At 34.7% G+C, this 13,289-nt stretch overlaps 1 protein-coding gene across 4 annotated transcripts in view; it reads right to left on the bottom strand.

Annotated features, from left to right (window-relative positions):
• The window catches only part of stxbp4 (syntaxin binding protein 4), a 47,193-nt gene that overhangs the window by 20,923 nt on the left and 12,981 nt on the right, over positions 1-13,289 (bottom strand). For all 4 annotated transcript variants that reach the window (XM_048169974.1, XM_048169975.1, XM_048169976.1 and 1 more), the window contains 10 exons: positions 12,423-12,552; positions 11,981-12,113; positions 10,746-10,852; positions 10,340-10,562; positions 10,128-10,206; positions 7,018-7,115; positions 5,553-5,649; positions 5,259-5,371; positions 4,451-4,540; positions 4,232-4,297 (listed from right to left, as the gene is read on the bottom strand). In XM_048169974.1, coding sequence (XP_048025931.1) covers positions 4,232-4,297; positions 4,451-4,540; positions 5,259-5,371; positions 5,553-5,649; positions 7,018-7,115; positions 10,128-10,206; positions 10,340-10,562; positions 10,746-10,852; positions 11,981-12,113; positions 12,423-12,552 — 1,136 coding nt within the window. The remainder of the gene's footprint in view (positions 1-4,231; positions 4,298-4,450; positions 4,541-5,258; positions 5,372-5,552; positions 5,650-7,017; positions 7,116-10,127; positions 10,207-10,339; positions 10,563-10,745; positions 10,853-11,980; positions 12,114-12,422; positions 12,553-13,289) is intronic.

Raw genomic sequence — 13,289 nt, 5'->3', positions numbered from 1 at the left:
CAGTGCACTGGTAGGATTTTGCGATTCAGACAGCCCTTAAAGGGTTAGTTCACCCAAAAATGAAAATTCTGTCATTAATTACTCACCCTCATGTCTTCCCAATTCCATAAGACCTTCATTCATCTTTGGAACACAAATGAAGATATTTTTAATGAAATCTGAGAGCTGTCTGACTCCTCCATAGACAGCAATTTAACCACCACTTTTAGGCCGTGTGTCCACCAGAGCGTTTTTTCCAGCTGCTAGCGTACTTTTTCAATTGTTTTCAATGGGAGCGCCGCATTTTTTAAACGCCAGGAGCGTAACGAGGCGCTGAGCGTCTTTTTACTGGTCGCCTCGAGTTGAAGAATGTTCAACTTTGAGTAAAACGCTGCGCTCATCACTGTCACTTTTTAGCCAGCCATCCAATCAGAATGGAGGAGGGGCGGGACAAATACTACACCGGCCAACCGTCACAACATTCTTGCTGTACAACAACATCAACAAACAGAATGGAACAAAATGGATGAGAAATTAATGTTGCTGCTCTCCGAAAATACATAGCAAAGTAATTTCACATTGTGTCAACATTTTAAGTCTGAAACAAATTACCTGCAAAATCAGTTATAAGTAACAGTGCCGCAGATATTCCGTATCATAGCAACAAAGCGTCTCAATGGAAAAAAACGCTGCGCTGCAGAAGCGCTCTCAAGCGCTCACAGACAGGCGTTTTAAGCAGAGCGCCTAGCATTTTCAGCTGGCTAAAAACGCTCTGGTGGACACACGGCCTTAAGGTCCGGAAAGGTACTAAAGACATCGTTAAATTAGTCAACGTGACTACAGTGGTTCAACCTTAATTTTATGAAGCAACAAGAATACTATTTGTGCGCTGTTTACGTTCAGCGCTTCCAGGTTCTATGTCAAAACGCCAGCTCATTATTGGCCGGCTCCTGCAATAGCATCACACACATGCGTCGTGCTGCTCATGTGTACAGAATCGGCCAATACTGAGCCAACTTTCTGATGTAGAACCTGGAAGGGCTGAATGTAAATAGCATAGGAGAATGACACAGAAGAGAAGATATTGTTGAATAAAGTTATTTTTGTTTTGTTTTTGCGCACAAATGTATTCTCATCGCTTCATAACATCAAGGTTGAAACACTGTAGTCAAGTGGACTATTTTAACGATGTCTTTAGTACCTTTCTGGACATTGAAAGTGGTGGATAAACTGCTGTCAGACAGCTCTCGGATTTCATCAAAAATATCTTAATTTGTGCTCCAAAGATGAACAAAGGTCTTACAGGTGTGGAACGACATGAGGGTGAGTAATTAATGACAGAATTTTTATTTTTGGGTGAACTAACCCTTTAAAATGGCCGACTCCCTGATCAGTGCCCTGACTACTGAACTAGGGAGATTGAGATGCACCCATAGATTTTTTTTTTTTTTTTTTGTAGTGCAGGGCTCTTCAAAAACCAAAACAAACTCTCTATCGTATCCATAACCCCAGAGCACAATGCATAGATAAGATTGAAATGGAGAGCCACATGGCCAAGTCACACCTCACACCGGTCACAGGCTGCCCCCGCACACGTTTTACTGTAATGTAGCCGGGTACGCACTGCGTGGACGGTGATGTATCCTGCACATTTCTTGCAAGAGAGGAGGCTTAAAAGCCCACTGCTTCGAAGCTGAAAAGCCCATCAGCCTACCTGTTGCTCTAATGGCAGATATAGAAGGTAAAGTGTGGGTGGAGGTGAAGAGAGCAGAAAGGATTCAGCAATACAGAATGAAGTTTCACCGAAACACGCAGGGCTTTAAAAAGCCTTGGTTTCACACCACAGGGAGCGTAGTACATCTATTAGCGCTCCAATGTGATGAACTGGATACGAACTGAGCCCTCTGTAGTGCTCCAGGAGGGAGCAGCTGCGACTCTACAGACTGGAGCAAAGCACTCTGGGAAGGGGAGACAGAAGTTGCATTGACCCTGACGCCAATTGAAACGCCACAGGGCCTCGAACAGCTGACCAAACATTCAGTGTGTCTCTTTGATAAAGAGTATAACTGCATATTCCTCTTTATTTAGATCATCTTGTAAGGTCAACCGCAAGTGAAATTGCGATTGAATGGTTTTGTGAGAGGAACGATACCGCCAGCAGCCGGGTCGATACAAGGGCATTGATAGTTCACCAAACACCATATACCATACATATAAACTAGTTTTTACATTTTCTAAGAAAATGTGAGGGGTGCCTCCTGCCCAGAACTTATCGTCACAATGTGAAGGTTTTATTTGAAATAGAAATCTTTTGTAGCATACAGTACAGTCCAAAAGTTTGGAACCACTAAGATTTTTAATGTTTTTAAAGAAGTTTCGTCTGCTCACCAAGGCTACATTTATTTAATTAAAAATACAGTAAAAACAGTAATATTGTGAAATATTATTACAATTTTAAATAACTGTTTTCTATTTGAATATAATACATTATAAATGTCTTTACTGCCACTTTTGATTGATTTAATGCATCCTTGCTGAATAAAAGTATTCATTTCTTTCATTTCTTTTCAAAAAAATAAAAATAAAAATTCTTACTGACCCCAAACTTTTGAACGGTAGTGTATAATGCTACAGAAGCTTTGTATTTCAGATAAATGCTGTTCTTTTGAACTTTCTATTCATCAAGGAATCCTGAAAAAAAAAAAGTACACAACTGTTTTCAACATTGAAAATAATCATAAATGTTTATTGAGCAGCAAATCAGCATATTAGAATGATTTCTGAAGGATCATGTGACACTGAAGACTGGAGTAACGATGCTGAAAATTCAGCTTTGCATCACAGGAATAAATTACTTTGTCAAATATATTTAAATAGTACACAGTTATTTTAAATTGTAATAATATTTCACAATATTACTGTTTTTTACTGTATTTTTAATTAAATAAATGTAGCCTTGGTGAGCAGACGAAACTTCTTTTAAAAACATTAAAAATCTTAGTGGTTCCAAACTTTTGGACTGTACTGTACATGTCTTAACTGTCACTTTTGAGCAAATTAATGTGTCTTTGCTGAATAAAAGAATTAATTTCCTAAACTCCAAACTTTTGAACAGTAGTGTATTCAAGTTAAAAATCAGTTCTGATTGCTTAGAAAGGTTCTAGCACACCTCTTCTCAACATGTCACATGAATCAAAGTATCATTAAAGTCCGCGCACACAATCAATAGGTTATTAATTTGAACAAACCATTAACATTAAGCATAAGCTAATGTAATTGTAGCAACTGAATGGACTATCTTTACTTGCAAATTTGTTTAATTGATACGCAGCAGAATGATCAGACCGTACTGCTACTTTAGTAACGGTCTAATAAAACCATTAAAGTCCAATTAATTTTGCACAGAATCCTGAAGCTCTTTGGATTTGGGTTTACATAACAGGCACTTCTGAGGCTCTGAGACAGGATACAAAGGGTTTGTGGGAGCCTGTTTCTTTATAACTCATAGAAAATAACTATTTCCAAACACCGACTGCCATCCCTCAGTGCCCTACATGCTTCATCTCCCACATGATGTTCTAATGTGGGTGTTTTCAAGCTTCCTGTAGTGAGCACAACGCACTGAAAATAGATTTTTGGATATTGCTCATAGATTTTTTCTTTTTCTTTTTGGAGTTCTGAACTGTGCTGCTGAGAAAATAATGCAGTTTCAGCATTTAGCATTCATGAACGGAACACCTGCATTTCACCTTTAATGGTCTAATGGCACATGTGCCCAGAGCTCCCCCCTGTGGCATATCTAACACGGTACGGTGACAATGGAATAGAACAATGTCAAAAAAACAAAACAAAATGAGATTTATGGAAACTTAAGTTCAAAGGCCTGTTTCACACTTGTTTAACTGCAAAATCATGCTATTTCTGAGCTTTCACCATGGAAGTCAAACCCATAATTGTAGCTATAAACTGCTTAAATTGTCTAGATTTAGTTAGTACTGTTTGATCCTGTCCTTGAATGTAGAACTTGCTTTAAGCTCATCAAACAACTTTTAAAAAAAAACAACAGATGAGTAGTTTGCTCAATTATTTTATGTTTCTTCATGAAAGCCTATAATGCAAAATGATTGCGCTGATAAACAGGTTGCAAACTTGTACAGTGTGAATGTAACCTGCTAAGATGGGCACCAAAATGAATGTGAGCCATTTACGTGCTGCTTATGGTGCGAAACAGGCCTAAGAATGATTTGCTTACCTGTTTAACTTTTGTCAGTTCCTGCAGCATCTTATGATTAAGGCTCTCGGATTCTGCTAGCTTATCCTGTTAGAAAAGAGATCTTCGCATGAGTCAGCATTAGAGTTAGCGCACACATTCTAGCAAATAGGATTAATGAGAGACTCGCTCAATAACACATGAATGAATGTCACACATTCCAGCATGTGACAATGTTTAAAACTGTTGTCATAGAAGTACCTGCATTCTCTTGAGCTCTCTCAAGGCCTCAATGTGGTCTTTTCTTAGTCTCTCCATCTCATCCAGATCATCAGAGTCTGATAACGATGGCTTATAAAATAATAAATAATATTATATGTATATACATGTTGTTATATCATAAACACTGAAAAATACAGAGCCCCGCACGACATGTGGGAAAAAAACATGTATATCGTGGCCACAGATTAACAATTTGTTCCTTCGTTTTAAGTAAATCGTATGCACGGTATAATAATAACTAGTTCCCTTGTTTTACTAAATCATGGCCACACTGTAATAATTTGTTCCCTTGTTTTAGTTCATTCAACGAATTCTTAACTTGTAGCCACAATATATATACAGTCAAACCAAAATTTATTCAGACACCTTAAACATTTAATTCATTATTACAGTTTATTCACTATAGTTTAAAAAAGTGGTAATAAAATATGACAAGATCTCAGAGTTAAACTGTGTCAGAAAAAAATAATCTTAATTATGTCAGATAACACTTAAGCAAAACATAGTCAAGTCAAAGTGTCTGAATAATTTTTGGTTTGACTGTGTGTATATGTATTTGTCCGCATTTCATGTGCAGGGCTCCGTAGAAAAACAATAAAAACATTATACATCATATGAAACATTATTTAATAAGTAGTTTAATAGAATAAGTAATATTCTATATAAATATTATATAAAATATTAAAAACATTGACAAATAATAAAAATATAATGTATAAATGTGCATTGATAAATTATAATATGCATTTTTCTACTGCAATAATAAATAAAAATCATTTGCACTTACCGTAGGGTTTGATGGACACTCAGAAAGATCATCTGATGTCAATCTCGCTACTTCCTGTTCCGAGTCAGACTTGGACGGTAGTGTAAAGAGTTCCTTTGCCACTCTCTCAAAATCTTACAGGAGAAAAATTTCTTATGAAAATATGTTCATTCAACAAAATGTATAGAAATGCATTTTTAGAGGTTTATTTTTTTAAAATAAACCCGGAAAAATGGACTGCATAAATAAGGAGAGGTAAAAAGCCATCAGCACATAAACCACGACATAATGAGGACTGACAGAAATTATTCTCACCGCCATAAGCCACTGTCCCTCCTGGGTTCAAACGCAGTCTTTCTCTCAGAGTCAGGACCTGAGAGTCAGTAGGCTTCAATCCCAGCACCTCCAGTGCCTGTGGACAGAACAACCGCCCTTTTAGGACATTTCATTACACCAGCATAATGTACTCACTGCCTCTCTCTCTCTCTCTCTCTCTAACACACACACACACACACACACACACACACACACACACATAAAAGAAAAAAGAAAAAAACAAAACAAAAAAACCACACGCTTTAATGTCTTTGTATAAAATAGAATGAATATATATATATATATATATATATATAATGTATTGATTTCATTTAAAATTTTATTCTTTTATTCATCCACTAAATAAATATTATAAATAAAAGGTATATATATATATATATATATATATATATATATATATATATATATATATATATATATATATATATATATATATATATATATATATATATATATATATATATATATATATAACTGTGTAAAAATAAATATTAATATTATTATTGTAAAACCACCTTCTGGAGTAGAAATCTTTCTCCAGAAGGTGGTTTTACAATAATAATATTATATATATATATATATATATATATATATATATATATATATATATATATATATATATATATATAAATAATACCTTTTATTTATAATATTTATTTAGTGGATGAATAAAAGAATAAAATTTTAAATGAAATCAATACATTACATATATATATATATATATATATATATAACTGTGTAAAAATAAATATTAATATTATTATTGTAAAACCACCTTATAATATTAATAAATATTAATATTATTAATATCACCTTATAATATTAATAAATATTAATATTATTATTGTAAAACCACCTTCTGGAGTAGAAATCTTTCAAAATTTTATTCTTTTATTCATCCACTAAATAAATATTATAAATAAAAGGTATTATATTATATATATATATATATATATATATATATATATATATATATATATATATATATATATATATATATATATATATATATATATATATATAACTGTGTAAAAATAAATATTAATATTATTATTGTAAAACCACCTTCTGGAGTAGAAATCTTTCTAAAAATTGTCCATGCTTTAGACTGTTTTTCATATCAACAGATCTACAGACTGCGCTGTACTGCACTGAAGCTGTGGCACAGTCTTTATTGATTTTCCCATCATTCCACAGTAGAAGTGGATATGGGATTGCACGCCAACTGCACATATTGTTCAACAGCGAGATTAACTCTGTCCACACATGATAGTAAAACCAAAAAAGATCAATACAGTACTGAGACTGAAGCGTAACTAATCATTAAAGGCCGCCGGGGGGATGACCAGCGTTTGACCTTGCCGTAAACATGGAGAAGTTTCTGTAATTCTATACTTGGACAGATACTGTTATTCTCGAATTGTGAGTATATGATTATGGATACCTGCTCCATTTTCTCGGGCTTGAGTTCGAAGCTGGGAATTGAGGATGGAGGTTTCGAGGGTCTGCAGGTATTGCTGGGATTACAGGCAGCGGTTGCATCTGGGCAAAAAGAAACAGAATCCAAATAAGTGCTCAAAAAAGCTCTTTTGCAAAACAGCTGTTTGTGATTTTGGTAAAGCACATCACATATTTTTGTAAGACTCTTACATAACGCAATGAGAGTAATAATTTATGTGAGTAGATGTTTCCCAGTGGTGGTCCAAAATAGTATTTGGGCATTTAAGCCACACTTAAAGAGTGTCTCTGCATTATATAACAAAATATCAAACCAAGTGGCATTTATTTTATAGAACAATAGATCACACTTTTCAAGCAAAACATTTTACAAAAAGATTATCTGGCTGTCAGTGGAACATGTTCATAATTAATATTTTTTTTCAGAAGACATTTGCTATGATCATTTGTATCTAATTGAATGACATTAATACACTCTTATACTTCCATTCAAAAGTTTGGGGTCATTAAGTTTTTTCTTCTTCTTGGATCTTCTATTCAGCAAGGATGCATAAAAGTAACGGTAAAGCCATTTTATATTGTTACTAAAGATTTCTATTTCAAATAAATGCTGTTTATATGACCTTTCAATTCATCAAGGAATCCAGAAAAAATGTATCACGGTCTCCGCAAAAATCTTAAGCAGCGCAACTGTTTTTACAACATAGATAATAATAAGAAATGTTTCTTGAGCAACAAATCAGCATATTAGAATGATTTCTGAAGGATCATGTTACACTGAAGTCTGGAGTAATGGCAGCTTTGCCATCACAGGAATAAATGACATGCAGCCTTGGTGAGTATAAGAGACTTCTTTCAAAATCCTTAGTCTTACAAACATTTTAATGGTAGTGTAATTGTTACTAAAGTGGCTAAAAAAATGTCCAAATAATTTCTGAGGCACGTTGGGTCAACAAATTAAACTCTCATTCAAATATTTCACCATTATATCTGATCCCTTATGATGGCTTGACATAAATGCTTGGTGTACAAGCAGGAATTAATATTGTTTGAACAAACTGTTTTTTTGCTCCATAAACCCCACCCAGACCAGATCTGTGAACTGGAGGGAAAGCACAATGCTTTGCTCAAAGTAGTGCCAACCTTGTAAAATCCTCTTACGATGAATAACTGCAGCGTGTAACCGAGCTCATAGGTATGTGCTCTGACCATGAACTCACTATCTCATTATTTATTGTTCACTCATTCATTATCCGCATATTTGTTTATCTTTTTTGGAGGGGGATTTATTTCCTGACAATGATTTCTTGGAAATTCAAAGCCCTTTTAGAATGATATCAGACAGTTGCCCTCACCAATTAGGCATAAAAGAGGTCATAATTAAGTTTGTATGCAATGTAAAGTGATGCATTTTCATAACCTGAGCTCCTGTGAATATAGGGTATAAGGTATTCCCAATATTATATACTCTTAAAAAAAAGTCCTCTCCTTAGGTCAGAGTTTAGTCCAAGCACATACCAAAACATCTGGAAACAGTAATGTTCTTCATTTCATATTTCATGTTTGTCATTCAGTACAGCTGGTTAAATCTGCTTTAAATCACAGCTGAGAGGATCTTTATCAAAGGTTCTCGTCAAATGAAATGAAACCCTGTCCTGAACAGAGTTCAGTATCCTCGATTTCACCTCGTGTTATGTCAGGTCAGTGGTAATATCCATTTTCAGAACCATGCCAGCTGGATTATTTTGAGTTACAGCATCTCATCAGCACATGGCTGTCTAAACGTCTGTTGAACAGGTAGCCTAATCCAGGTTATGCCAGAACGTTCCTTATCTATGAGTTTCAAATTGTTCAAAAGCGAAATTCCATTCTTAATGCAGCAGAATGTGAAAGGCTGCACAGATATTGTTATTCACAGATTGTATAGGACTCAGAGTGCATATGTTTCCAGGATTTTTCTCCATATAGTGCAGTTTCAGTGCAGCTTCAAAGGGCTCTACATGATCCCAGACGGGGAATAAGGGTCTTATCTAGAAAAACGATCTGTCATTTTCCAAAAAATTACTTTTTAACCACAAATGCTCATCTTGCACTGCTCTGCGATGTGGCAGAAGTACTGCGGCAGGATGAAAAACTCCATCTCATTTTCACCTCCAACTTTAAAATCATCCGACATCGTTGTTTTACCTTATTTTGTAAAGGTTGTTTGACTTAGTCTTTGCACGTTCGCTTTGTAAACACTTGCTCGGTACTTCCGCCTACATCACGTGTGACCTTTCCAACCTGATTATGTAATGCGTATCGCATTGCAGAGCTAGTGCAAGAAAAGCATTTGTGGTTAAAAAAGTATAGAATTTTTATTTATTTTTTTAGAGAATGACAGATCGTTTCGCTAGATAAGACCCTTATTCCTCGTCTGGGATTGTGTTGGACCTTCAAACCATTGGTAGCCATTGAAGTCCACTATATGGAGAAAAATCCTGGAATGTTTTCTTTAAAAAAACATTTCTTTTCAACTGAAGAAAGAAAGATATAAACATTTTGGATGATATGGGGGTGAGTAAATTATCAGGAAATTCTAATTCTGAAGTGAACAAATATTTCAAGATAGCAAAATTTGTGGCATAATGTTACCACAGAAAAGAATTTTGGATAATTTTGCAAATATAACATTATTTTTGACTTTAAAGCAAAGTGTACTTATAGTAAAGGAATTACAATGAAAGAACAGGGCAATGTCATCTTGTATTTGTGTAAAGTATGTTGTTTAATTGTATTTCAAGTTTAAATTATTTATATATCATTGTATTATTTTAATTTATGCCGTTTTATTTTTTAGTTATTTATATAATTTCATTTTTCCTTTGATTTTTGAGTGAAATGTGACCTGTTTTTGTGAGGACGCATATAGAACAGTATATAGTTTCAAAACTAATGTATTTTGATGTTTGCTTCTTTCCCTCCATGTATTTCCATTGTAATATCCTTGCTGTAATGATTATTTGTGTTAATATAATTTAAGATACTTTTCAGTAATAATCTACATTATGACAAACTTTAGGGGATTCTTATAGAGGGAATACAGGGTTGCAGTACCAGAGTTGGCCACTGTGGTGCAGGCACTCTCAATTGAGGACATTGGGGTGAGAACAGGCTTTACTGTTGCTGGTCGTACCTGTAAGGAAAGACACATGTTGAAGCCTTTAAGAAAACATCAACCACATTATCTGAAGCAGTGCTGAAGAACAGTCATTGCATTAATGAATCTCTGTTACCAGACTGGAATCGGCCACAGTCTTATGTCTTACCTTAGTAAGTTCAACAGAAGGCAACGTCTCACTTCCAGAGTTGGGGGTGTTGGCTATCTTGGGAACGAGGCCTCCAGGTAGAGTTGCTCCCCCCATTCCAGTGGGCCTGTGTTGGGGGGCTGTATTGCAGGGAGGTTGAAGGGAGATGGGGCTGTGGGGTCCACTGCTGGAGCCTGACGAAGACCTTCGTCTGATAAAGGCTATCTCTACTGTAGGGTCTTGTCTGTAGGGTCAAACAGTACCATATGTAAACATATGACCTTACAGTCTCTCACCATTCAGCTGCATTTGTCTTGGACAGAAGCAAATTCTCATAATATACTATTTCATATTTTCCTAATGTTATCATTCAGGGAAGATTGTCTTGAAAGGATGGGTTCATATAGTCATATATCTGAGTTTTAACCTGAGTTTTGTTCGAGTAAGTATGCTTTTGGCTTCTTCATGTGTTACTCCAATGAGTGACTCCTTATTGATGGATATGAGCTGGTCTCCGGCCTTTAGTCTCCCATCCTAGAGTCACACAGAGAAAAACATTTTATTACATTTATCTTTACTTCTGCTTAATTTACTTCACCTTACATTACTACTCAAAAGTTTTGTTTTTGAAAGAAGTCTCCTATGCTCATTAACGCTGCATTTGTTTAATACTGTAAAATACGGTAAAAACAGTAATATTGTAAAATATTAGTACAATTTATAATAACTGTCTTCTATTTTAATATATTTTAAAATATAAATTATTGCTGTGATGGCAACTGAATTTTCAGTATCATTACTCCAGTCTTCAGTGTCACATGATCCTTCAGAAATAATTCTAATATGCAGATTTGTGCTCATGAAACATTTCTTATTATTATCAAAGTTGAAAACAGTTGTGCTACTCAATATTTTTACAGCATTCTATCATAAAGTTCAAAAGAACTTTCTTTTGAACTTTTGAATCTTTGCTAAATAAAGTATTATTATTATTTTTAAATCATACTGACCCCAAACTTTTGAACAGTAGTGTAATTGACTGAACTTGAGCTTATTAACTTCACCTTAATTTATCTCACTTCACCTCACCTCACCTCAATTTACTTCACTTCATTCACCCCATTCACAAACTACTAGTGTTTCACAAACCAAGAATCAACACAAACAAACTATATATATATTATTATTTTTTTTCTTCCTTTTTTTAGTTTGGTCATTAACCTGTTTTTCTTAAGAAAAAACAGTTTTTCTTCTTAAACTCAAAAAATATGATCTTAAAGCCATAGTTCGCCCACAAATGAAAATGTTGTCATCATTTACTCACCCTCAAGTAGTTCCAAACCTGTATGAGTTTCTTTGTTCTGCTGAACACAAAGGAAGATATTTGAAAGAATGTCAGTAACCAAGCAGATCTTACTCCCCATTGACTACCATAGTAGGAAAAATAAATATTATGGTTGTCAATGGGGGGCGAGATCTGTTTGGTTACTGACATTCTTCCAAATATCTTCCTTTGAGTTCAACAAAAGAAAGAAATTCATACAGGTTTGGAACTACTTGAGAGTGAGTAAAAGATGACAGAATTTTTATTTTTGGGTGAACTATCCCTTTAAATTTTATTTTACAATTTTACAAAATATCAATAACAATAAATAAACATACTTTTTGGCAGTCGCCCCCTTGCATTATTTCCTGAACGAACACCATTGGCCCCTCTGCACGGTTAGCTCCGCCCCTGATGACCAAGCCTAATCCTGTCCCTTTGGCAACACATATCAACTGAATCATGCAGTCTCTGGGGAAAGAGAGGTAAACATAAGGGCTTGGATCAACAGCAGAAAACAATTACTCCTGAGGTGATTTTTTTTTTTCAATAACGATAAATTAATCTTTTGTGGGATTTCACTCTCACTCGGGCTAGGTCAGGTGTTTTCAGGATCAAACTCTTCAATCAGGACACTATTAATTGCAATAGTGTGAGAAAGCTGCTGGGTTCTGTTATACATTTTGTTAGTAGAATTATTTTAAGTATATTGAAAGGATTACACAAAAGCACCGGATAAAAATGCTGAAATGGATCTACAGTGTGTCTTTTGGTTCTCACGTGCAGACTTGTGGAGATGGGGAGGTAATGCAGGCAGTGGTGTATACTGGGTTTGGGTCTTTAGGGCTCAGAAGCAGAGGACTGGTTGACCTGGAAGATGAGGAGGAGGAGGCAGTGTCGGTCATCTTTCCTGAAGACAAGAGATTTGATTTTTTAATACTCTCAAACATCTGCTACTCTTTCACTTAAAAATGAATGCTACAATAGCAATTCCTCAGTGTACTTAGAATAAGAACAACCTACACATTTATTGTTCTTACCGCTTTATTTTTACACTACTGTTCAAAAGTTTGGGGTCATTAAGGTTTTAATGTTTTTGAAAGAAGTCTCTTATGCTCATCAACGCTGCATTTATTTTATCAAAAATACAGTACAAACAGTAATAATTAAAAATATTGTTAGAATTTAATATGTTTTCTATTTTAATATATAATTTATTCCTATGATGTCAAAGCTGATTTTTTTTAGCAGCCATTACTCCAGAAAACGGTTGTGCTGCTTACTATTTTTGTGAAAACCATGAAACTTTTTTTTTTTTCAGGATTCTTAGATATACAAAAAGTTCAAACGGACAGCACTTATTTAAAATAAAAATCTTTTGTAACGTTATAATTGTCTTTACTGTCACATGTGATTAATTGAATGCATCATTGCTGAATAAATATATTTATTTAAAAAAAAAAAAAAAAAAACTTACTGACCCCAAACTTTTGAACGGTAGTGTACAGACACATACATTTTGGTCCAAGTATATTCCGACGCTTGCTTGATGTGTGCATGGCTTTGTATGTAGAAAATGATGTTATGGAGGAACCAAACCAAAGCCTTTTTTTTTAATTGGCACACTGTAGGCTGTTTTTGTCCATC

Source organism: Megalobrama amblycephala, linkage group LG20 (assembly GCF_018812025.1).
Source record: "Megalobrama amblycephala isolate DHTTF-2021 linkage group LG20, ASM1881202v1, whole genome shotgun sequence".
Lineage (NCBI taxonomy): Eukaryota > Metazoa > Chordata > Actinopteri > Cypriniformes > Xenocyprididae > Megalobrama > Megalobrama amblycephala.
The sequence above is the reverse complement of the archived record's forward strand: the minus strand, read 5'-3'. Positions and strand labels throughout refer to the sequence as shown.